Genomic DNA, 26,534 nt, shown 5'->3' with positions numbered 1-26,534 from the left:
GCTCATTTCTACTGTGATGTTTTACAGTGATGCAACTAACCTGACTATAATTAATTATAGTCGATTGGCTCGGGTCGGTATTGGTGGGCGAAAGCATGGTTTCCACCGATATAACCCGACTTGTAGCCGCAAAACGGGTTACACTGTTTGTCGAAAGGGCTTTTTGGGCTGTATGTGTCAGAGCTAATCTTTGAAGTCTCAAAAACTATGGACGTGGAAGTCGAGACAATATCTCCCGGTGATGGAAGAACATTTCCAAAGAAGGACCAAAAGTGTTGTTAATCAGGTATGCTTTGACTATTCGCAGTTAGTTCCAACCAGGTAATTTTATTGGACAACAGACATTCAACGACTGCTGATATAGAGTACAACAGCACTGGGACTTTTAATGTATCACTTTACAGGTGTTCTATTAACTGTTAATCATCGTTACATTAACGGTTGTTATCTGTCTAAGATTGTAATAAACGTTGGAAAGATGAATATATTTCCAGAAATAACATTTGGATTAAATGATGTAGGGTCGTTAAAGAAGCAAGAAGGGAAGAAGCCTTGATACCTAAGCGCACACCTGAGGTGTGCCTGCGGCCTCACACCTATGACCGAATCACAGCCGTGCTGACATCCAGTACATTTACCCCCCCCCCCCTCCTGTGTTTTAATGACTCAAATACACGCAGCAAAATGAATATGCACAAACACTGCCATAAAATGGGCCATTTTTCCTGTCAGTCCTCTTATTGACACATACAGGGTGGGACATTAAAGCATTGCCTTGTCTTCGTATTTGACTTAATGGAGCTAGTACATTTGTATCCTAAAATCTTGCCACATTACTCTACAGTCATTTCAACATGTGACGTCATTACTGTGGACTTGGTTGGAAGTCAGAGACTTGATCAGGGAAAGTGAATCCGCAAATGAATATAAGTGCTTTTCAGTAAATATACTGTTGTCTGGCTGTTACCAGTCATTGAAGTGGGGGAAAAAAGTGTTTGTACTCCCCTGTGCATCCCCCCCCCCCCCCTTTTTTTTTTAATGTAACAGGTTTATTCAGAGACATTTAGGGTTTTATCTGAGAAAATCTTTATAGACAGTAGTTTTATTTTACTTCTATTGAAGTAAAATGTCTTTTCAGTAACAGTAGTTGGCGTTAGTGTCTCATCTCCGCTGTGGAGTTTCTATTACTGGTAGAGTTTGTTACTGCTCTATCTAAACACAGTTAATATTGCTGTTTTCTTCACCACAGTGTCTAACTACTTGCTGTACATTTAACCATACACTAGTTCTGCTCCAGCACCCAGAGCTCTCTGCTCCTTTTGGCGACTTTCACTAATTCAGCAGTTGTTTATGTGCTGTTCAGATCAGCTAGTTAGCTTAGCTTAGCAGTTAGCGCTGATTCTCCCTCTCTCGCTCGGTGTGTCTTGAATCAATAGACGAATTTGTTCATCAGTGTGTGGTGTTGTTCTTACTTCAGTGTAGAGGATTATGATGTTTATTACAGCTTCAGCGATGTTGGCTGTCTTAGCTTGGACCACGGATATAGGACACGCAGATCCGCTCGTAAACCGGAACTGCTGTTGTCTGTTCCCGCCTGTGTGACCAACAGTCTTCAGCGTCGATAGGCCATTACTCGTGACGTATGACCAATCAGATGATGCAGTGGGCGGGACACTGCGACTAACTCTTCGGAGGTTAGTGAGATCTCCCGACAGGTTTTTTTTTACAAAAACAAATTGTTGAAGTGTAAGTTCTGTCACAAAACTATGTTGTTACTATGCTGGGGACTAAGTTCCTATTCTGTCATTCTGAAAGGGAGAGGCAGCTAGTGAGAAGTGCCGGTATAAATAAAGTAACGGTACAATAAAGAGTAACATGAAGACGTGTGGCACACTTCAAGCAATGTCTATTACATACATTGTACTTTAATAAAACCATGTTGTCTCTGATCATAGTGTCACATGCTGAAGGTTTTAGCAAATCTGGGACAGTATTTTCATTAAAGTGGAACAATTTTCTGTGTCTGTATTTTGTCCATGTATGTACCGTGGTTTAAGAAATGTTTCAGACCTCCTTTTAAGTCAATAAAATATCTTCTTTTGTCTATCAATCTGCATTCAACATGCCTTATGACAAAGTGAAAACTTGTAAAATTATTGCAAAAAGTTGCAAATCTTAAATCTCTCATTTACAAAAATGTTTACACCCTTAATGCAGTCATTTGAAGAAGCCCCATTGGCTGCAATTACAGCTTCCTGGGAAATTCTCTACAAGCTCTGCACACCTGGATTTCGGCGGTTCATCTCATTCGTCCTGGCAGATCCTCTCAAGATCCATCAGATTGATGGGAAGCATCTGTGAACTGCCATCTTCACTGTAAGAAACTAACTGTAGTAAAAAAAAAAAAAAATTACAATGTCTGTCTGCCGACTGCAAGACAGACATTTACATTCACAGGAAAAGCTTTTCTAAATCACCTAACCTTTAAGCCAAGCCTTCTGAAGACACATCAGGTAACACCTTTTAAACTGGGCCGCTGAGAGGGCCGTCTGGACCTCTTTGCTGAGGCTGCTGCCCCCGCTACCCAAATCCGGATAAGCGGAAGACGACAAGACGAGACGAATTTTAGCAAAAATTACAAGTAAACCTATAGAAAATAATTAGTTTAATTTGCAATATTTGCCATTGAATTTATTGTAATCTTTCAATTAATTTATTGTTAAGTGAGGTGATAACTATTTCATAATTTGTGTATAACTTTAATTTCTGTGTAAATGTGTTACTTTTACTGTAGTTTTCAAATGGCTGTGTATAGTGCTGTCTTGGGCATTTTCAGGTATTGTCACAAACATCTGACTTTTTATGTATTGGAAAACACTTGTAAATGTCATAATGAAAACGTGGCAAAGCCACTAATGTTACGCTCGCGAACGCTTCGTTCAATATGAACTAATCTCTTATCTTGTACATTATTCTGTGGTTTCACAGACTAAAAACTGAAAGGGTAGCATAAGGGTTCTTCCCGTTAGTCTCTGTTTCTCCATAAGTCCTGGATGCAGAGAGAATCCAGGAAAGAGACGTCCAGAGTGACGAGGAGATCCTGGACGAGGAGGGCCGTCTCCTCTGCCCCATGTGCCCTCCTCCAACAGTGGAGCCTCCCCTCCTCCCAGATGATCCTCTGGATCACCTTGGCAACAGTCAGGCCGAGCATCCTGTGCTTCCCCTCCAGCGAGGACCGCTATGCCTCAATGTGACAACAGGAACCTCCGAGGGTCCACCTGGAAGATGTGGCGTCATCAATCCAACCACCATCCTGGAAAACCAACACACCAAGATTGGTAACCCAGGCAACCGTTTTGGAAGCAGCACCAGTGAACTACTTTGTCACCTAGAGGGAGAGAGAGAGAGAGAGAGACAGAGAAAGATTTCAAATTTTAATGTTAATATTTGTGTGTGAATTTAGCATGAAGAAAAAAGAAAAGCTAATGCTAATGCTAGCTGCTAATGCTAGCCCCCCCCAACCCCTATGTTGTGTTTGTCCGTTTCTCACCAATAAAGGTTTAAAGAAAAACAAAAAACATCAGCAAGCTAGCTGCTAAGGCAAATGCTAGCAAGCTACCCCCCTCTGTGTCACCTTCTATTTGTCCCTGCTTTTTTCACCTATTAAAAAAAAGATTAAAAAAAAGCTAATGCAGGCAAACTAGCCCCCCCCATTTATCAAATTCAGTCATCAATAAAAAACCCAGACAGATCAGTTAGACATGCAGTGCATTTAGAAAGTTCTTTTTTACATTGTATTATTTTGAATAATCTTATAAATCATTAAATGCAATCATCAATGAGTGATGCTAGCAAGCTAGCTGCTAATACTACTGCTTGCAAGATAGACCCCCCCCACTTGTCATTTTGCAATTTTATAATGAAATCGTTAAATTCATTAATCAATGACCAACTAGCTGCTAATGGTAGCGCTGATGAAAATAGGGGGCAGCTCTACGTACTGTACTTTCACATATTCATTGCTGCCATTATCATCATTATAATGTACAATACACTACTAAATTACAATTATAAGTATTATTTTAACTACTATTGTCATTATTACTATATACAAATACAAACAAAATGTCACTTTATATACATTGTCACTTGTTTATCATGCTTCATGTTTGAAATGTCTTCTGCGTCACCTTGTTTGTCCGTTTGTAATGTTATTTTACATTCTTATGGAATTGTTAGTCATTCATCAATGAACAATGCCAGCAGGCTAGCTGCTAATAATAATAAGATCCCCCCCCCCCGTGTCGCCTTCAGTTTGTCAATTTTTTTTCACAAAAAATAAAGTAAATTAAGTTAATGCTAATAATAGCAAACCAGCATCTCCACTTTTTGAAATATTATAATGAAATTGTTAAATGAATGAATCAATGAAAAATGCCAGCAAACCAGCTGCTAATGCTTGAGCTAATGAAAATGTGTGTTGGGGGGGGGGTCTATATACTGTGCATGCACATTGTGAAATGCATAAATCAATGGAAAAAGCCATAAAGCCAGCTGCTAATGCTAGTAAGCTAGCCCAGCCCCTCTGTTCTGCTTTATTCATTAATAAAGGAGAAAAAATGCTAATGCTAGTTCCTAATGCTAGCAAGCTAGCCCTCCCATTGTTTGTCCCAGTTGTTTCACCAATAAAGATTAAAAATGCTAATGCTAGCTAGCTGCTAATGCTAGCACACTAGCCCCATTCTGTCACCTTCTGTCCCTGCTTTTTCACCAAAAAAGAAAAAAAAGATGCTAATGCTAGCCGCTAATGCTAGCAAGCTAGCCGCCCCTTTTGTGTCACCTTCTGTCACTGCTTTGTCACCAATAAAGGAGAAAAAAAGCTAATGCTGATGCTAGCAAGCTGCTAATGCTAGCTAGCTAGCCCCACCCCATGTTCTACTTGTCCATGTTTTTTTAACAATAAAAAAAAAAATCAATAAAAAAATGCTAATGCTAATGCTAGCTGCTAATGCTAATGCTAACTGCTAATGCTAGCTGCTAATGCTAGCTGCTAATGCTAACAAAAACGGCGGCTAGCCCGCGCCCCCCCCAGCACAGGCATTGCGCCCAGCAAGCAGGGCTAGCCGCCCGGCGGCTAGCCCGCGCCCCCCCAGCACAGGCATTGCGCCCAGCAAGCAGGGCTAGCCGCCCGGCGGCTAGCCCGCGCCCCCCCAGCACAGGCATTGCGCCCAGCAAGCAGGGCTAGCCGCCCGGCGGCTAGCCCGCGCCCCCCCAGCACAGGCATTGCGCCCAGCAAGCAGGGCTAGCCGCCCGGCGGCTAGCCCGCGCCCCCCCAGCACAGGCATTGGCTGAAATCGACGACTTAGCCCCCGACTTAGCCCCGACTTAGCCCACCGACTTTAGCCCGCGCCGAAACGCTTAGCCCCCGACTTAGCCCCCGACTTAGCCCCCGACTTAGCCCCCGACTTAGCCCCCCGACTTTAGCCCCCGACTTAGCCCCCGGACTTAGCCCCTCGGACTTATAGCCCCGACTTAGCCCCCGACTTAGCCCCCGACTTAGCCCCCAACTTAGCCCCCGGACTTAGCCCCCGACTTAGCCCCCGACTTAGCCCCCGACTTAGCCCCGACTTAGCCCACGGACTTAGCCCCGACTTAGCCCCCGACTTAGCCCCCGACTTAGCCCCCGGTTCAAATTAGGCTCAAAATGATTTTGAGCTTATAAAGTAATGTTTACAAATAATTCCAATATTTGGAGTTGTAAATCAAACATTTTAAACCATGAAAATAAATCTGCTTGAGCAATTCAAGTTTGCATATGTGAAAACAAATTGTGCTTGTGGCAAAGAGATTTCTATTTGTTGAGACTGTGTGGATCAAAACTGAACAAATGATCAGTCATGAGGTTAAACAAAGACAAGGAATGAAGAAATGCTTTATGGACGTCTGTGTACAGAGATAAAGAGCTGAAAACTGGAAAACTCACTGTGCAACATTCCCAGTGAGAGACACTGACAAGTATGAATTTTGATCCTTGTCACTTCAGTGTCACTGTGGGAACTTTTGAGTTTTACAGTTTTCTGCTCTGTATCGCAAGACAGATGTCAACAAATCCATTTCTTCTTTTACAGTGTCTTCAACACTGATTGTGGAGTTTTGATTCAGACTTTCAACAAATACAAATCTCTGACACAAGTGCAATTGTTTCACATACACAAACTTTAATTTCTCAAGCAGATTTATTTTACAGGTTTATGAAGGTTGATTTACAACTACAAACATTGGAATTATTTGTGAACATCACTTTACAAGCTCAAAATCATTTTGACCCTAATTTGAGCCTAGGTACACATATAGTTACAGTAACAACAGTTGTTTCCTTAAATCAGACACAGCAAGTTTGCAAACAAGTATTTTAATATTCAAGCTAAATATTAAATCACATCCATTGTTTTCTGCTACATTTTATATGACAATAACTTAAATGTAATACAGAATATCATTTTAACATTTAACTATGATCTGTGTGGAAATGCAATTATACAAAATACAAACTGCTTTTAACAGAAATTAATTGAGTGATTTGAGCCTTAATGTATGGGGTGGAGTAATGTGCATGACTTACCATTTCTTGCTGGGCAAGGCGTGGTTCTGGCCCGAGGTGGATTCAGCCATAGCTATAAAAAATAAATAAATAAATTACAAAAGGAAAAATAAGGACACAAGCAGCTCCTCTTGACTATGAAATGTTTTTGAAGCATTCTAAGGACTTCACAAGATAACATATTTATCAATCATCCATTTAAACATCATTTACCACATAGTGTAATAAAACAAGACTTTAGGACTAAAGCTGAACAAATGATACATGTACATGTTAAGAAGACAAACACAAAAACACTGAAAGAGGAAGAGCTTCTGTCTATGTACACATGCAAAGCACAAATCTGTAAAACATGGTGCTCAAAAGTCCTGCAAGTGTGTGACAGAGGTTACGAGTAGAATTTAAAATTCAGGCTATAGCAACATGAGGACGGGATGACATCACAAACACAGACTCAGAAAATAAGGTTTATTGCCAAGCAGGTTTTCACTTACAATATATTTGGCTTGGTGTAGTATCAAATTAATGTATTCAGAGGAAATAAAAAAAAAAAAAAAAGTAAAATACTGCAACAGTCAAACATAAATATACAATCGATACATATATTAAAGAAAAAAGATTAAACAATTCTACAAAACTATGTACAAAAGTGTTTTACAATGACAAAACTCCTGCTGGGCAAGATGTGCAAAAATTTATTGATTAGGGCATGTGCAAAAGATCACAGTATAGACAATATCTGTTATGTGCAGGGATAATACCTCAAGGTGTTGATGTAATGGGGTTGATTGATGAGGCCAGATGCAGAAGAAAAGGCAGGTGCTGGTCCATCATTGGTGATTAGACTGGAGACAGACAAACGTGATAGGACAATTCCTTTAGATCATACAAGTTCTTTATAATCAAACATATTAGATCTGTTGTGTGTGTATATTAAATTGTGAAGATAGATATGAATATGCAAAAATACAGTATGAATATTATGAAATTTAAATGCAAGGAAATGAAGAGTAAACAACTAGAGGTATGATAAGAATTCAATGTAAACACACTATATAACCAACAAAAGCAGCAAAACAAATATGGATATACTGTAAAGAATCAGCAGCGTGGACATGTTTACACTGTGGGTCTGATTTAATCAGTGGTATACACAAGTCTTACTTTTCAAAGAGAAGTATAGCATGTTACTCACCTAGACAGTGTCTTGACTCCGCCCAAGTTGTGGACGACAGTGTGGTAGGGTAGACAGTGAGGAATGAGGGTATGTTAGTCATCTGTCACTGGCTCAGGTCCTGAAAAAGACAGAGGGATGCTGGAATCTCCTGAGAAATGTAAAGACCTAGTTCACTTTCAGTCATGGCTGAATCTCCTAAACAGTAATGTAATGCTAAAGTGGTAACAACATGGTGAACCGCATCGACGTGTATTCACTCGGTCTACTGGGTCCATACAATCTCAAGTTACAGTCATCAGTTACAAAATGAGCCTAAAGTTACTGACGTACACCAACTGTACAACAGCCGAGAGCAACACACACAATCCTAGTAAACCGCTAAAACGTCTGTCGACAACCTCAATATCACCACCTGAAATGTTGTCAGTCGTTGCACTGATACTATACTCTTAGCTACATAGCCAACATTGAAGCTACTCACCTGGCTAACAGGAAAGTTGCGAGCTTCGGCATCAAAACCGCATCTTCTTTCCTCTCAGGAGCCGTCTCTCAGCGGTGGAAGGCCACATCGAGATTTACTCGTGTTGTTTTCTTTGCCGTTGAACGTGGTTTCTTGGCGGAGCGGTCCTTCAGGATTGCAGATGAATATCGTCTTTTAGGAGGTTCAGCCATTCCTGTGTTTCTGTGTGATAACCTCGAGCTGCTGGAAGATTGTTCTTCTTCGTCGTGGACTGAGGCAGACTTGACGCTGCACCGACTCACTCAGCGTTCTAGCGTCACAAAGTGGTATCACAACACAGGACAGGTCGGGGCTGGCTTGGTGCGCATGCGCATTTCAGGAGATAACTGAAATACAGCAGAGATCTTGACCATGACATTGTCATTGTGGCTGCTTCACACACTGTTTGAGAGAAGTGTTTCAATTCGTTTTTTTTTTTTGTTTTTTTTTTACATTTTAAACTAAACCTCTGGCCACATCTTCTATTGAACCTTTACAGCACAAACACCAAAGCTGACATTTAATAGTAAAGCTACATGTTCTTTGCCCACATTGCAAACCAACTTACAGTTTTAACACTTAAGTTAAAACAAAGACATTGAGCTTAACTTGACTGATATTGACACATTTGATGCATACAAAAAAAATACTTATTTGCTTTGACAGTATACAAATCTATGCTTGGATAATAAAATACTATCATGCTTTCCCTTATACTTACATTCAATTTGTGATGTACAAATGTTTGTATTTGCCCATTTTGCATTCAGGCCAGTAGATGTTGCACTGTTCACATGAAGCATCAAGATATAAACCCTTTGTGGAACCACTTTGCTGAGAAAGTAAAACCTCCGACGCTGTGGGACTCGCATCCAGTACCAGGCAGTTGATCTCTGCAAGCAAAGAAGATACAACAGCCCGGAGGTATTTTACAGTATTTCACTTACTGACTGCGGACTGCTCATAGAGCCAGGTTTCAGTTCACTACAACCACGTTGGCTTCTGGCATCCATCTTCCTGGTCTCCATATATTGGCAGGCTTTGTGTTACAACACAACTAGGGGAAAAGGGAAGCAACATAAAACCAGGTGTTATTGATGAATCAGATTTACTGATTTCATTTATTGCGTTAACAGGAAGGTAAATAAGTAAACACATATACAAACAAGGCAAGAGGATAACTGAAGAAAGGGAACAGGAGCCAACAAAGAACCTAACTATGCGATTCTAACCAACCCAAAAACACTAGAATCAGCGCCCCTGTTCCTAATGTGTCCAACAGTCTTTTTCTAAGGGTGTGATGCACAAGCAGAATTTTAAAGCCAGTCCAGTCCCCAACAATCAACACCAGCATCTCAAACCAAATCACAAATTACACACAAACATTCACAAAGGCGGTACAGAGGCGAGCTGCATATCATGTCAGCCGCCACTAATGATGTGCGGGCCGGGCTCTTAAACTCTCTTCCTCTGATGCTTAAACGGCCACAGCTGTGATGGGGACTCGCAGAGTCATTGCCGCACCAATAGGAGAAGATGGCTGTGGAGTCGGGGGCTCCTCCTCTCTGCTCCGACCAATCCCGTCATAGAGGCAGCCCAGCCTTATTAGCATACAGACAAAACACACTTTAAAATCCAGGTGACCGCACTGAAGCTCAGTGGAACATTTTTTTATATCATGCAGAAAGCTGAACAAGAAAGAGCTGAACTGATGACACAATTATGGAAAATTGCACCAGCAGAGGATAATATTAAAAGTACTAGAAAATTCCTGGAGAACTTTTGAACGTGCCTCCTGCTTGGTGCGTGTACTTCACTCCTCAAGTATCAATCTTTACAAAGGACATTACATTGAGTCTCATTCATGTCGTAGAGACTCGTCATGACACTGATCTCAGTCACTGCAGGTGTCCCTCAAAAAGCCTTTTGAAGCTGTCACAACTGGCCAAAATAACCTCACGCTGATGGTTTCAAACACAAATTTGTCCCCACAACCACAGCAAGACATGTATACACACATGTACATGCCCTAACAGAAGCTGATCTGCAATAAAGCTGTACCTCTATATCCCCATACAGAAGATAGATGAGTCATTTTATGAAACGGGAGCCATTTGGGTCTGCAACATTTCATGAGATGCATAAGGCACAAAAATGTGCAAAAGTAGGTTTCCAAATCTTAAAACCATTCAGTCAAGTACTCTTACCATGATATTAAATGAGAAAATACTATTTATAAAGACTAACATAGTATTTTTAGCCATTTTTCCTTAGAACATGAACAACTTGACATTTGTATCCAAAAATATCACCATTAAATGTTGTTTTTTTAATCAAACCTTTATTATTGTCAGGATTATATGTGTGTCCCTATTTACATAAGATATTTATTTAATAAAAACATACTTTTTTGTAAAAATGTAATGATTTGTGTGTGTCCCTCATTTTGATTTACCACCCGTCACATTAACATGTTTTGTCTATAAACAATGTACTGTTGCTTTTAACTGACATCACAGAGAGGAAGTGACATCATTTGAGGCTTTGGAGCAGCCAGGAACTAAAGCAGGCAAGTTCTGACCGGCACATAACAAATGTCTAAACAGCTGGTCTGTCTTCTCATCAGAGGAAGCTGAACTGGAAGTGGTTTTCTGGCATCGTCATCATCATCATCATCATCATCATCATCACCATCATCACAGCCCATTTGAGAACTAAGGATGTCCGTGCAGTCTCCTTTGTCCATACATGAGGTCCTCCTTCTGTTGGCACCAGTCATTCAGTTTTCAGTGTGGATTCCTCTGAATGACAGTAAAAGACAAACACTTTGGTTCAGACACGGTGGATCACAGTTAATCACACACATATACCAGCTGTCAGGACAGGTGCATGAATACCTGCTTCAGTTGAGGACTTCTGTGTATGAATTCACAGTATTAAATGACAAACCCCCACAAGATAATGTTCTATTATACATTGTGTATTGAACTCAATACAAGATACCAGCGAGAAGAGGAGACAGAAAATAAGTTAATGAGATAAAACTGAATGTTTTGCTGCATGTGGGAAAATCCTATCAGCCGCATGAGAGTGAGTTAATTGTTCAACTATATTCATTCTTGTCCTGCAAATGTTTGCATGTTTGGGACAAGGTACGGTTACCATAGCAAACACTAAGTAATCAGCTAGCTAGCTAGTTAGCAAAGTGCATTTGTAATTCAGATTAACTTTAATATTAATTTGGATGTTAACTGTCTCCTGTTCTCCGGTCAAAACACGTTGGGGAAAAAACGCTCCAGCTTTTAGGAGCATCATACACGTTAAAACTTTTGGACGTTAAAGAAAATAAACATTTACCCACCGAGAGAAACTGTTTATCAGCGTCTCTCCAGTGTGTTAGTGCCGAAGAACGAGCCATAATTACTGTGAACCGAAAACTCATTAAAACTAAACAACTAACAGTAAACTGTCAGTGCAAAATTCCTCCTCCGCCGACAAATATTAAGAAAAATGACAGAAATTTAGCACAACTGATTCAATACAATGCACACACGACCCAAGCTCCCCTCCGGTGATCGACCTCCCGGCCTGCTGCGTCATCTGATCAATCACTACAGACCAGGCTTATCAATCAAACAGACACGCCCCCAAAATACCTGGTTTTAAGGCCTAATATCTAACGAATTAGATGATTATTTTCAGATGGACCACCAGAAGACTGAACGAGACGTGTGAGTTTAACCTTAGCCCAATACACCGTATCGATGAGCATTTCATGAGAGATGTTGGTGTTTTTTGAATGAGTGTGAAGCATTCTGAGGACTTAACAAGATAAAAGATTAATCAATCATCCATTTAAACTTCATTTACCATATACTGTAATAAAACTTTATGACTAAATCTGAACAAATGATACATGTACATGTGAAGAAGACACACACACACAAAAACACTGAAAGAGGAAGCGCTTCTGTCTATGTACACATGCAAAGCACAAAACTGTAAAATGTGGTGCTCAAAATTCCTGTGTGACACTGAACATAAATATACATCGATACCTATATTAAAGAAAAAATTAATAAAACAATGAAAACAATCCTACAAAACTATGTACAAAAGTGTTTTAGAATGACAAAACTCCTGCTGGGCAAGATGTGCAAAAGATCACAGTATAGACAATATCCGTCATGTGCAGGGATAATACCTCCAGGTGTTGATGTAAAGGGGTTGATTGATGAGGCCAGATGCAGAAGAAAAGGCTGGTGCTGGTCCATCATTGGTGATTAGACTGGAATTCTGGTCCTGATACAGACAAACATGCGATAGGACAATTCCATACCAGTTCTTTATAATCAAACATGTTAGATCTGTTGTGTGTGTATATTCAATTGTGAAGATAGATATGAATACACAAAAATACAGTATGAATATTATAAAATTTAAATGCAAGGAAATAAAGAGTAAACAACTAAAGGGAAGATAAGAATTCATTGTAAACACACTATATAACCAACAACTGCAGCACGTTTCGTTTCGTTCAATATGAACTAATCTTTTATCTTGTACATTATTCTGTGGTTTCACAGACTAAAAACTGAAAGGGTAGCATACGGGTTCTTCCCATTAGTCTCGTCCCACCTCTAGTCATGACATAACTTCTGTTGTGATTTGACACTATAATGAATAAAGATTGATTGATTTATTGCTATAGCTGTCAATTTTAGTCCTCGAGTTCATAGTTAAATGCTTTATTTGTTAACTGCTATCCTTTGTAGTATGCATGAGAGAAGATGCTGTGAGATTAGTGGACTTCTATGCAGTGTCCGCTGATAATGTGTGGGCTGGTCTGGACAGAAAATGCCAGGGCTGAATTTTTGTCCCAGTCCACCCCTGGCCTTAGAATATTATAGATCAAATATATAAAATTAAATATGTCACAATACTACTTACACATGACATACCCATGGACAGACTATGCTCTAAGGACAGATGAATCATTTGAAAACATGTTTGATGAGAGTCATCATCATGAGGGGCCACATCCATTTCATGGCAGTGGTGTTGGCATGGCTTCACAAATTCCCTCTATATCATTAAGTTTGTTTGGGTGTTGTTAGGCGAATGCTACACATCTGGCTCAGAGGTCCTCTAAATTTCAGAGATAAAATCCAGAGTTAAACCTGAAGTTACCTCGATAACCTCAAAGCCTGTGTCATAGAATAGGCCTCAGGAGGCCACCCAGGAAGTATTTGTTTAGACATGCAGACTAATTTAAATTCACTGAAAGATTGGACATCGATGGAGCAGCAAGCTACTGAACAGGGAGAGATTGTCTTGTATTGTCTGATATATTTACAACATATTTCTATACAGAATTCAAAGGAGAACTACAGAACTTCCTGTTTTAGCCTATTATACACTTCAATAGCCGTCAATAACAACACACTTCCTTTTGAGTTCCACTTCTATAAAAAAAGGAAAGAGGTCATTCTGAATATACTATCAGCCAATATAGTGATCAATGCAGACTCTGAGAGTGGACAAAGGTAGTGAGTGCCAAAGAGAGGGAATCTCATGCATGTTGGCGTGTGTCTTTATTAAATATTTAGTGATGACTCAACCTCATGCATGAATCATACATCACTAATTACCTAACTTTCCGTAGAGCCCATGGTGATGAAGAAAAATAAATATACATGACAAAAATATGTTTTGTCAGAGATTAGAGCACCCTCTCCGAAATTCAAAGGGTTAGGGTTTTCAGGGTAGCTCAGGACTTAATAATAGAAGCCAAGCTCCCCCTGGCTCCCCTGCTGTCTGAAATACTGTGCCTAAAAATACATTGATCGAGAGCATGAACATGATCACATTTGTTATCTGCAAAGCACTTTTCAATCCCAAGGAGTCAGAAGATAAGCGCTGTGTGAATACTGAGCAGTGCAGTTAAGGGAATCATAAGAACCACTCATACAATATGGTGAGTGAACTATCAGCAACTGCACCTTTTACTTGAGGATTGGTGAAATTAAGGTTAATCCATCTGACAGCGCCTTCATAGAACAGCAAACCAAACAAGCCAAACATGTTTAGTTCATTCCTGTAACACACAGAATACTGCACCCTTAAAACTCTTTGTTATAGAACCATATTTGTGAGTGTGTAACAACCAAGGGAAACACACTTCATTGTGTCTTTTATTTGTTTTAAAGCAGAACATTATTAAAGTATCTATTTACCCTGCCAGCCTGTTGTGAAACATTGATTGTGAAAATGTCAGAAGAGGTTAAGCCTGATGTAATTAATAACCTCTTAGGTACAGAAAGGGAACAAGGAAGTCAACAGCTTGGTTTGTTAAATATTTATTTCTGCGCCAGTGTATGAGAACAGGTACAAAAGAATGAGGAAGTCCTGAGCAATCACCAAAAGAGAAGTCACAGTTGCACACAATCATACAAGCACAGACTCACACAGACTCCACCTGAAGATTTTCAGAGAGCAGCACCTGTTGTTCTAAGGGAAATAAAAGGTAAGGTAAATGTTTTGCTTTGCAAGCAACTCCATCTGCAATGCCATATTAATTGTGAATTGTACTGCGGAGACATTTCTAATAACCTGTTAGTTGCATATGCACTGAGTTTTTAAAATACTTTTGCTCTCTTCCAGTATGAATGGATCCCGAATTGTTCATGAATCGGCCTCACAGTCCTCGTGCAGTGGACTCTCTATCAGGGATGTTGACTCAGAGCTGCTCTGATATCAACCTGAAGTTTATCTGCCAGTTGAAGCCTGGACCTGGTCCACCACCAGGTTGTGATGAGGGTTTCAATGCCGATATGCGTTGTGAGTCAGTGTCAGTCATCCTCCCTGCACAGTGTAGCATCTACCAGCTGCGACTACGCATCTGTATGCAGGTAGGCCCAACCATGTTGCATGGTCTGTTGTTCAAAAGTATGTGTAAAATTTGTTTTCTTTTGTGCACTTTCTGAGGGTTTATGTATGTATGTGTGTGTATAACTATTAATTATTAATTAATTATACTTGCTGGACCTTGCAACTGAGTATAATCTAGGTCAGTGGTTCCCCACTTGTTCCAACTAATGGCTCTCTTGAAAATGTTAACAGCCACATCCGGCCCAGTAACAATTTGGAGGCTAAATAATGTGTTCTCAGAACATTTTATTTTAATAATAATGATCAAACATTCAGGACTGAACTGAAAGCAGTGGGAAGCTCAATTTTTCTTTTGTTTGTTTGACCAGAGCGATCACCTGTGGCTTCACCTGCTGTCTCTTGATTAGCTGTCCTTGTAATTATTCCTGTTGCTAACCATCTATCCATTTTGATACTCAGTTTTTGCCATGCATGTAATTTTTTACCGAGCAATCAGACTGAGATAGCAAACAAGTATATGATGTGGTCCAGCTGGCAATAACATAAAAGTTCCAGTCATTGGGTTATCACAGTGATAGGCCTTACTTTGTCTGCTTACTTGCAATAACTTTGTGGTCGGCCCACAGGTTGAGAACCACTGTTCTTGAGTACTTTATAGATACAGTAAATACTTTTCTACCTGAATATTTACTAAAATACCTGCAGTATATTGTCATTTTGTTCAAGAGGTGGTGGTAGTAGTAGTGGTTGGTTGAGTTAGGAACAGAGAATAGACATGGTCAAAAAAAAGTTCTAGTAACGCTAGGTCAAAGGTCAAAGTTTTGTCCAGTATTTTGGTCTAAATTAGGGTTAGGGTCTGTATGCTATGTACAGTTTATGTCAAGACCTCACAGAGCTGCTAACGTGACTGTGAACTTCTGTGCTTGTTTAAACATATTATCAAGCTCCAACCATCAGATTTTGTTGAATATTTGTTCCTTCAGGCTCAGGAAAAACACTGCCATCCAGATCCACTTGGATTTCTTGACCCGGAGAAATACACCCTGCTATACGCAAGGGGGGATGACTGGTATGAGGCCTACGATGACTGTCAGGTTATCAGGACGTTAGACATCCCGTGGTCACGTGATGACACCGGGCGCCTGTCGGCACACGTGGTGGTACAACCTGTGGTGGCGTTTGATTCAGAGGAGGACAAGAAACAGCAGCAGTGTCTGGCTTACCTGATTGGACACGACCTGGAGAAAGAAGCGTCCGACAGGCTGGGCGAGCTCACATTCACCCGCCGGAAACTGGCATCTCCGAGAAGACAAGCGCTAAAAAATCGGGACGACAAGTTGTATGCCACAGAGCCTTGGATCACATGTGCCCCCATTCCCGCTGACCTGCAGGACTGGCTGAACAGAAAGCTTCCTGTCGCCTTTCATTACATGAACAAGCTCAGCTTCAGTATACCGGTTGATATTAGCGTAACGCCAAAAATCCTTCTTCAAATTTTTAGAAAGGTGATGGCCGACCAGGGGCTTGGTCATGATGCTACTGATAATCTGGTGTTGAAGGTCTCAGGGAGGGAGGAGTTTTTATCCGGAGACTACCCCCTCAGCGATTTCCTCTGGGTTCGACAGTGCTTGAAAACCAATCAAGAGCTCCACCTCTCTATCGTACCTGTGTCGCACCTTGCCGAGGAGACTGTGGAGTTTGTGGACTGGCCGCTCGTTGATGGTTTCAGCGGCCAGTTCAGCTCCCATGATGATCTCCGACTTGAAGGGAAGGATTTGGAAGACATCTTCATGATATCCTTGTGGGACTGCAACAGGAAACTCAGAGTCAAACTACTTGGCTTTGACATCCCGAATCTTCCGAGCAAATGCCCTCCGTCCGTTTATGTCGAAGCCTCCATACTTTATGGTAACAAGGTTCTCTGCTCAGTGTCCTCTTCTCCCAAGGCCTTCGCAGATGAAGTACTGTGGAATGAGTGGCTGGATTTTGACGTCCTGCTCAGGGATCTGCCTCGTGGAGCCAAGCTGGGTCTCACTATTAACACGAGTGGTGGTGACACTTTCCCAGCAACCAAAGACTCAGGGGAGGGGAAGGTGCTCTACTTTGTTAATCTTCTCCTCATAGATCACAGGTCAGTTTCTTTTGTATTCAGCAGTGTCAAATGTCAAAAAAAAAAAGGGCAACACAAAAAAAAATTCACCTACAGCCGATGAGAGTAACTAATTCATTGATATTATGCTTTGAAAATATATGTTGTAACAATTATTACAATAACTAATTCATTACAAATGTTTTCAAATCGTGCATGTTCGACATTATGGATCGCTCACCTCTTGTTCATCCCCGCAGGTCCGTCCTTAGCCAGGGCCCCCACACCCTGCACATGTGGTCTTACCCTGACCTGGAGGAAGAGGCCATCACCTACCAGGCAGACAAGCTGTCTTCTGCTACTAACCCAGACATAGCTGACTCCATGGCTATCAGCTTCTTTCTAGACCGCTACAGCTTCCCTGTGGTTCTCCCAAACAGCTTCAGTTCCTCTGAATGTTCCAGTAGTCCCACCTCCAGCCTCTCCCCAACCAAATCTCCTGCTTCCTCTCATGCACCCTCCTCCTCCTTGTCCTCCTCACCTTCTTCCACCTTACCCAGCACGGATTCTTCCTCTCTGCATGTGACAACTCCTCAGAGCCCATCAACTGACACTGTAACCCTCAGATGCCCGTACTCGGTCGTCAGCCCCAGCGACGCTGGCCTTAAAAGGTTTCGGATGGAGAGCGTCCGCTACGCCTCCAACCTGCCCTACTACCTGCGCAATGTTGATTGGATGAACCGCAAGGTGGTTGAGGATGTCCACTGGCTACTGGGACACTGGGATCCTGGGGATCTGGATGTAACAGTGGCTCTGGAGCTGTTAAGCATGGACTTTGCAGATGAGACGGTCAGGAGACTTGCGGTGCAGAGACTGGAAAGCCTGTCCAATGATGATGTGTTGAGGTATTTGCTGCAGCTGGTGCAGGTATGTGTTTGTTTCAAAACAGACTCATCCAAAGTGTGCACTGTTGATGTGAAAGAAAAAAAAATGTGTAGGAACTGTGCAAAATATCAAAATATGTGAATCCACTTTTCTGTTGGAAGCTACAATCAATATTATGCAACCCAGTGAACCCCCCCCCCCACTTCATAGCATTAGCAATGAGTATAGATTTGTTTCCACACCTATAAATAAATCAATCAATTATTAACTAAATAAAAACAAAAAATCTAATAAGAATTTAGATTGAGGCCAAATGAACACTGGCAGATTTAGCGTATCGTTTCTGTGTGCACTGCAACTTCCACAGTCCACAGTCAGAGATCAGGAAGAAAGTGGGGGTTTGTGTTACACTGTATTATATTTATAGTTTGGCCGAGATGTATTGAGAGTTTCAGACTGTAGATTGGTGCAATTAGTAATTACTAATTTTACTCTGCCCTCTTTATTCATATAGACCCTTAAAGTGGAACCTTACCATGATAGTTTCCTCGCTCGGTACCTCATCCAAAGAGCTCTGCAGGTAAGTCATGCTGCCATGGTACATACAGTATCATGCTATACCAAGATTAGTATACAAGGATTTGTTGCCATTCCCGTTTTTAAAGAATAGTTTTAATAATCTGTCCACTGCAGGTTTTTTTTTAAATTTTTTAGAGGGGAGCTTAATCAACATCTGTAACAATAATAATTTAATGCATTATGTCTCTGAAAAGCAGGTAATTTAAATATATTTCACGTTTACTGACAGATTAAAATGCTATATGCTAAATTAATCACTTACTGTCACGAGTGTGACTGGTGATTTACATGTTTCAGCAGTGAGAAAAAAATGTTCGGTTGCTTGATGATGTTGTCTTTACCTTTTTAACCTTAGATGGTGACAGTAGCTTTATAGTCCTTGTGATTAAATTTGTAAGTGTTTACTACTCTCTCCTTTATTCTGTTTTCAAAATTGTACCAGCTGCAGAGAGAAACCAGGTCAAATTTGGTCCTCAAAGTGTTTGATGGTGTTTCCTGTTTCATGCAGCTTGGTAGATTAAAGATGGAATAGCACATAAGAAATGTGGGGAACACCTATTGATTAGTGTTATGTGAACTCACTGAACTCACTCCTTCAATGCAGAGCAAGAGAATTGGCCACTTCTTCTTCTGGTATGTCCGCAGCGAGGTAGCAGGGTGTCTGTACTTCCGCCAACGCATGGCTGTGATTCTGGAGGCCTACCTGCTGGGCTGCGGCCAAGCCATGCTCGACAGCTTCACCCAGCAGGTCCAGGCTGTGGAGGCCCTGCAGGAGGTCGCTATATTTATCAAAAGACTCTTCCCTGACAAGACCGACCTCCCTCCTACAGGTGGGACACAACTAAGAAAAGCATTTTCATGGATTAATACACAAGTACTTTTAGATCAAAATGAGTGTTGTTAGATATTCTTTAAAGTATTTTTGTATTGTTTTGTATTGTCTGGTTACATTTTAAATTATTAAGTGATGACACATTTAAAAACTCACTCCATTTATTTTTTAGATTTCTATAATCTCTAAGAACATGTGAGGAAACAAATAGAAGAAAAAAAGTAGTCAAAATCAATACAGCAGCAGGGTTGATGTTTTACTTTAAGCTCCTGCGATACCTAACCCCAGAGAAATCTATAGAAATACTATACATGCTGTGAGGCAGATCTTCAACTGGAGATTCAGCTCTAACAGCAAGGACGGCTGCTGTCAACCACAGGCGGGGAATAGTTACATCCTTTAGTGGTGTCACTCTGGCTTTACCAAACAGAAATGCAAACTTCCTTTTATTCTCTTCTTGGGTTGTGACTTAAACCTGGTGAGAACCATGTGCAGTAACCCACCAAACAGAGGGTTCTGACGCGGCTCTCAATGAATGTGACCAGATCAATGAAGTGAGCTTTGTAGGTGGATGTTTTCATTATGTCATGACCTGTGGTCCTCCATCACCCCTTCAGATGTTATTGTTCGGCAGGCCAAAGTTTTTGCCATATAAGCAGTAGTGTTGTTGTACTCATTGTTCGAACTCGGCCGTCACTTTGAACGCAATTACACACCTGTAAAGTTCCATGACTGTATCTTACACGGTTGTGATGCTATAGCACAATCAAAAATCTGTCCACAGACACAGATATACTTAGTAGATATTAATAATAATACTTAAAACCATCTCTGTGGCAGAGTAGATATGTCCAGGACCACATTTTGCCATGATGACAAACAATGCCAGCCATACTCTGTCGCGGCTGCTAATGAACACTGGGAAGCTCTTATTGCATTTTGTCTGTGCATGATGGTAAGTATATCTCCTGACGGGTTTTGTGTGACGTTGATGCGTTTCCTATAAATGAGCAGTTCTTGAATGGTGTTGAAAATGCTGTCATGTTCCACATATACTATGATTTTCCTGCTGCTCATTAGGAATGCATTGAGGTTTTTCAGCTGTTTCAAACCCCAAATACCAACAGAGATTCATGCAATTTACTTCACACACATCAATCAAAAGAGCATTTTGCATTTAACCTTGCATTGATTCTTTCACTCCATAGGCTTACTGGCAGCTCACCAGTCCTAGTGATTATATCCATCTCAATAATGAATATTGGCTGTTTTGTCTAATTCGCTTAATTGTTTCGTTTCGGTTTTGCTGTCGTTTTAGCTCCGCTCAGGCTTCAAGAGCTCCTGAAAAACTCCAGTCTGCCAGAAGAATTCCTGTTGCCCTTTGACCCCCGCGTCAAAGTTGGAAGGATCCTGGTAAGCCGACACCCACGAAAATGACGAGAGATACTGTACTTTCAGGGACAGTACACTGCTGCCACCACAAGTGGGCAGTAAATTACACAGAGGTTATTTAACATTGAAAATTAACAGTTTGCACTTTCAAAGCTACAAAGAAAAACCTTACAGCATCTGTTGCATCTGTAAAAAAAATCCACTCACCGACAAGAGACATTTTACTTTCTCCTTCATACTGCACAATGGTGATTCATGCTTTTATTACTTCATGAAAGCATATCCATTATGAGTACTGTCAGTCTTACTTCTGCCACTCCAAGATCCTCCACTGTTGAGGCGGGTCCTTTTCTAGCAAGCAGTAAAGTATTTGTAACTATGCTGAGAGCACAGGGAGGGAAAGGCCAAAAATAAAAACCCTCTGAGGTCTTTAATAGAAGTACAAAGCTATTAAAGTACTAGACACAATACCTCTGTGGAAAGCAGTGCTGATAGAAGGAGTCCGACAAAGTGAAGGAAAACGTCTCTCTGAGTCCAAACAGTTTAACAAGTCTCTCTCTAAAGATTCACCACACTGTCAAAGTATTAGTCTGACCCCAAACAAACAGGATCTCAGGTGTTAAAGCCCCTGAAAACTTGGGTAAAAGCTGTAGACATTTCTGTTTTATGACATATTCACTGCATATATGACTGTATAAGGAACAATCACAGTTAAAGAAGAAGTTCAGGAAAAGACATCTTTAGAGTAATCTGCTTCATCATGAAACTGTTCTGATGTTGGCAGAAAAGTTTTGTGGACCTAAGTTCAGGGCTTTTAAAATGAATCACACAAACAAATCAGTTGTTTTTGTGTCCCTCTTGCGCAGCTGGACAAATGCAAGGTGATGGCCTCTAAGAAGAAGCCTCTGTGGCTGGAGTTCTCTCCCATGCCGTCGCCCACCTCTGCTACACCTGTTGGAATAATCTTCAAACAAGGAGACGACCTCAGACAGGACATGCTGGTCATTCAGGTCAGGGAGATTTTTGTTTTGTCTTAATTACTAATCTTACCCATGAGTAATCTCGCTAATGTTGGTGTTTAGTGTTGGTGAATGTATTTATCTATAATGTATGCGTTCCTGTTTAGACACTGGTGGTGATGGACTCTATCTGGCAGGAGAAATCTCTGGACCTTAACCTTGTTCCATATGGCTGCATCTCCACAGGACACAACATAGGTATCAACATCAGTGCAGTTCAAACCAGTACAGTCGCCTGGAGCTCAAGTTTCCCCTGAACCCTACCTAACTGAGTCAGGACCTCAGTTTTCCCTATAGTTAGCACCAGATTTTATATTTCTTTTCAGGAAACTTCCTAGGAAATTATGAACCTGTAAGTAAATGATTATCTGATTTATTAAGTTTGTCTTAAAGTACTAAAAATCAAGTATAGTTAGTCTAAAAAACACTGGAATCAGCCTACAGAGTTGGTTCACTTTTGGGACCCAGTATTTCATAACCAGGCTCTGTGGACTATCAATTGGTTTTTATTTAACTTAGTTTACGTTCTCATATCATATGGTTGGCTACGCACTCATTACCTCTACCTAGGAGGTCACGTGTCAGTCATGGGAAGAAATCTCAAAAAGTTGTTGCCAGATTTCAATGACATTTGGCGTGAAGTTAAAAGGTAACTCCAGTTGTTCACTATTGGTACTTCCATAAAGGCTGGAGGCCTGTGTGTGGCAGAGTACAAAAAATAATTGTCAAAATTCAAGCAGCAAAGTCAGAGATATCCAGACTTTTAGATTCTTGTATGTGTCACACCCCCAAAAACTCTGGATCCTACACTTCCCATGGTGCAACTCAGTGGTATTTAATAAGTAGCTCTCATCAATCTCAGTTATATAACTGAGATGAGCCTGATGACATCATTACGGTAACTTTCTCAAACTTTTCAAAGGTCCTCGAGAGTCACAGGTGTATTTTGCAATATAAACTGAGAGTTTAACCTAATTGGACAAGAGCAATTACACTTACACACTAATTCTAAAAATTACATCCAGGATTGAACCACAATGTTTTATGTAAAGTGAAAAATGAAAAATAAACTCATTATGAATTTAATTGTTTTCATCAACAGGAATGATTGAGATTGTGAGGAATGCAGCGACTATCGCAGCGGTCCAGAAGAACCACAGAGGAACAGCTGGAGCCTTCAGAAACGATGCTCTGTTTGAGTGGCTCAAGTCGAAGTGTCCTCTCCAGGAAATCGTAAGTAATATGGAAAACAAAGAGGACCGAAATTGGATCTAAATTAACTGGTAATATAATTTTATATTAAAAATTAAATGACATGCAGGGTCACAACGGTGTGTGTGCAGCTGTTTAAGTTCAACAATCCTATATTAATATATCATGTTAATGTTTGACAGCTTGTCTGATAAAGACCAGTTGGTATTTATTCCTTTTCTTAAAATGTTTTCATTATATAAAATATTTACAAAACTGCACTGTAGGCATCAGCTGTCATTAGAGCAGTTTGCCATCTTCCATGTATGTTATTAGACTGTAACCTGATTTGCCGACAGCACTACAACACTGTGGAGAGGTTCGTGAAGTCCTGTGCTGGTTACTGCGTGGCCACTTATGTTCTGGGTATAGGAGATCGACACAATGACAACATCATGATCACAGACCAAGGTATGCATCACACTGGCTATTCATTTAACCTATCAGCTGACAGGTGATGTCATTTTTCCAAGAGAAAGACTGAATTATGGGAAAGATGAATGAATGAGCAAAACACTGAAGTATGAAATGAAAATAAACTTGAATGCTGTCGTGTTTCCTCACCCTCTTAGGGAACTTGTTTCACATCGACTTCGGCCACATCCTGGGTAACAGGAAACACTTTCTCGGTGTGAGCAGGGAGCGTGTGCCGTTCGTCCTCACACCCGACTTCCTGTATGTCATGGGCAGGGTCAAAGGTCGCAACAGCCTCTATTTTCAATGCTTCATGGTAAGAGGACGTGATTGTGTGTGTGTGTGTGTGTGTGTGTGTGTGTGTGTGTGTGTGTGTGTGTGTGTAGTTGATTTCTATTTCTTCATGGGATTTGTTGACAAGAAAATAAATATAGAATATTACCGTTAACTGTACGTAAGGCTTAAATGATGAAATCTTGAACTTTGGTGGGGACTTGTGAGATGTTTGTCAGGAAAACATGAGTTTATTATTTATTTTGCATTTATTCAAGAAATCTCTCGCTCTCTCTCACTTGCCCCCCCCCCATTAGGACACTTGCACCCAGGCGTACCTCTCCCTGCGCTCCCACTCCCGCCTGCTGGTCACGCTCTTCTCCCTCATGCTGCTGACCGGCATCCCCGAGCTGAGCGCCGCAGAGGACATGCGTTACCTGCGGGAGGCTCTGCAGGAGGAGCAGGGGGAGGCGGAGGCCAAGGAGCATTTCCTCAAGCAGATCTCTGAGTGTGAGCGTCTGGGCTGGACTGTGCAGGCCAACTGGTGGATCCACATGGTAGCGGGCATCAAGTAGAGTGTTTTTGTTCTTCTGTGCTTCAGCCCCGGAGAAGGTGAAATGGTGCATGATCATGTCTACATGTAACATTGATTTCTTTCATTGCTTATTTTTATATATTATTGTTATATTTATGTATTGTGTAGTGTCCCTCTGCACTCCTTTGTCATCAGGATCCCTCGACTTTGGAACCAGGAACCAGAATCAGCAACTTCTTTTAAATCACTTCTTAAAACCCATTTTTATAGACTTGCTTTTATGTGGTGTTGTCTTTTTATCATCTTTTTTTGTTTGTTTTTACGGGTTCTACTCTCTCCAATTGTTTTATTTATAGCTATTGAAGTATATTGTTTGTCTTTCTCTCTAACTTTACCTCATTTATGTCCTGCTTTAGTTTGGCCTTACTGTCCAGCTTTCCGTTGTTGTTGCCTTTGCTCTGTTGTCAAAACACTTTGTTTTTGTCTTGTTTTTAAAAGTGCTCGATAAATAAGGCATAAGAATCTAGACAATCATGGTTTACTTTAGTTATCTACTCATCGCTTTCAACTAAAAAGTTTTGCATCACTTCACAATAATTAGATAGTTGTGAGTTCCAGTTATTGTAATATTTGAATGAACATTTCTTTGTTAACAGAATAAATCTCTGATGGCATTATTCTATTATATGTATTATTGGTCACAGATCCGAGTCGATCAGCTCTGCAGTCATACTCATCTCCAGCAAGCCTGCCACTCTATATGCTTTAGACTGAAACCTACCAAACTACCTGCTTGTTGTCATAGAAACATGGAGCCTTTCAGAGCGTCCATCAGTCAGGCTGTGGTCGCAGCGGCTGAGTGTTATCGTTTTCCTGGACAGTGAGCACTTGTGAGATCTTTTGGCTTTGACTACATGTGCTGTACTTTCACTGTGAACAGGATCAAAGGGACAAAGGGAAAAGGTTTTCACAACAAAACATTCTCACTTTGCTTTTAAACTTTAGAACAGTGCTGTATATATATATGTATATATATATAAAAAGACACTGACGGCAGGCCGACCTGTGCATATTTATAAGGCCCTTAACCCAGATCATGCTTTAGAATAAAAATGTGAGTTTAATAGGATTTTCACGTTCAGAATCTAAGGTTTGATTTTTAAAATATGATTGAAGTTTGATCAACGTAATCAAGTCTCATGGGCTCTGGCGCACATGGACACTTAACAAAAATTATGACATTTCAAATCAAACAGTCCTCTTCTAAAACCACTTAAAACTAGGTTTGATGTGAGACGAACCAACCTGCACTTCCATACTTCCATTATTTCTGTCATTAGTTTCCATATAAGTATGAGATATTGTAATTATAAAAGACTGAACTTTAGTAGTCTTCATGGTAGATTACTTGGGAGTAACATTATTTTTTCACGTTACAATCTACAATTTTTTTTTGATAGAACTGATGTTAGATATACTGATAAAGAGTATCTAAAGAAAACATGTCGTCAGGTTACAGTATGGGAAATGTAGGCTCCAGTGATTTTGGAGCTGGTCCCATATTATGGACTAAAAGTAAAGATATGATTTTTATCCCCCCTTTTTTTTATGTCTCTCACTAATACCCTGCCCTACTTTGGAAGTACAATACTAAATGGAGTTCCCCTTTGCAGATGTTCTTTGCAGACTGTGCAAGACACTAGTTAAAAGATAAACCTATAAGTCTTTTCTTATGCTACAAACACGTGGTCACAAACCAACTCTCATTGTGATGCAAATAAGGCCACAGGGAGGGAAGAGGAGGGGTGGTGTCAAAACACATACTACACATATTCGAACAGAAAGAGGACAGTGTGACAGGGAGGAATGTCGGGAGAGGAGAGGGCAGGGGTTTGAGGGTGAGTATGGGGGTGTGTAAAGGAGGGAAGGTTGGGAAGGGCTTCAGAGCAAAGGAAGAGGGTAAAGGAGACGACACCCTACGCTGTGTCTGCCGCTGCCAGACAGACAGTGTTGTCACCACATGGCCCAGGACCACAATCCTGCTGTATTGATTTTTTTTCTTTATCATTTTCACCGTTGAATGAATTCTCTATCCCC

General features: G+C 40.8%; 1 protein-coding gene across 1 annotated transcript; it reads left to right on the top strand.

Annotated features, from left to right (window-relative positions):
* Window positions 1-14,713: 14,713 nt before the first annotated feature.
* Window positions 14,714-25,376, top strand: LOC111234739 (phosphatidylinositol 4,5-bisphosphate 3-kinase catalytic subunit gamma isoform-like). The gene is made up of 13 exons (XM_022762921.1): window positions 14,714-14,803; window positions 14,941-15,188; window positions 16,152-17,299; window positions 17,518-18,184; window positions 18,657-18,722; window positions 19,326-19,551; window positions 20,872-20,966; window positions 21,812-21,955; window positions 22,072-22,162; window positions 23,067-23,197; window positions 23,515-23,626; window positions 23,788-23,945; window positions 24,220-25,376. The coding sequence occupies exons 2-13, from the start codon at window positions 14,946-14,948 to the stop codon at window positions 24,475-24,477; spliced, it is 3,339 nt and encodes a 1,112-aa protein (XP_022618642.1). The 5' UTR covers window positions 14,714-14,803; window positions 14,941-14,945; the 3' UTR covers window positions 24,478-25,376.
* The last annotated feature ends 1,158 nt before the right edge of the window (window positions 25,377-26,534 follow it).

This window comes from Seriola dumerili, unplaced genomic scaffold (assembly GCF_002260705.1).
Source record: "Seriola dumerili isolate Sdu_G_001 unplaced genomic scaffold, Sdu_1.0 BDQW01000454.1, whole genome shotgun sequence".
NCBI classification, from domain to species: domain Eukaryota; kingdom Metazoa; phylum Chordata; class Actinopteri; order Carangiformes; family Carangidae; genus Seriola; species Seriola dumerili.
The sequence above is the reverse complement of the archived record's forward strand: the minus strand, read 5'-3'. Positions and strand labels throughout refer to the sequence as shown.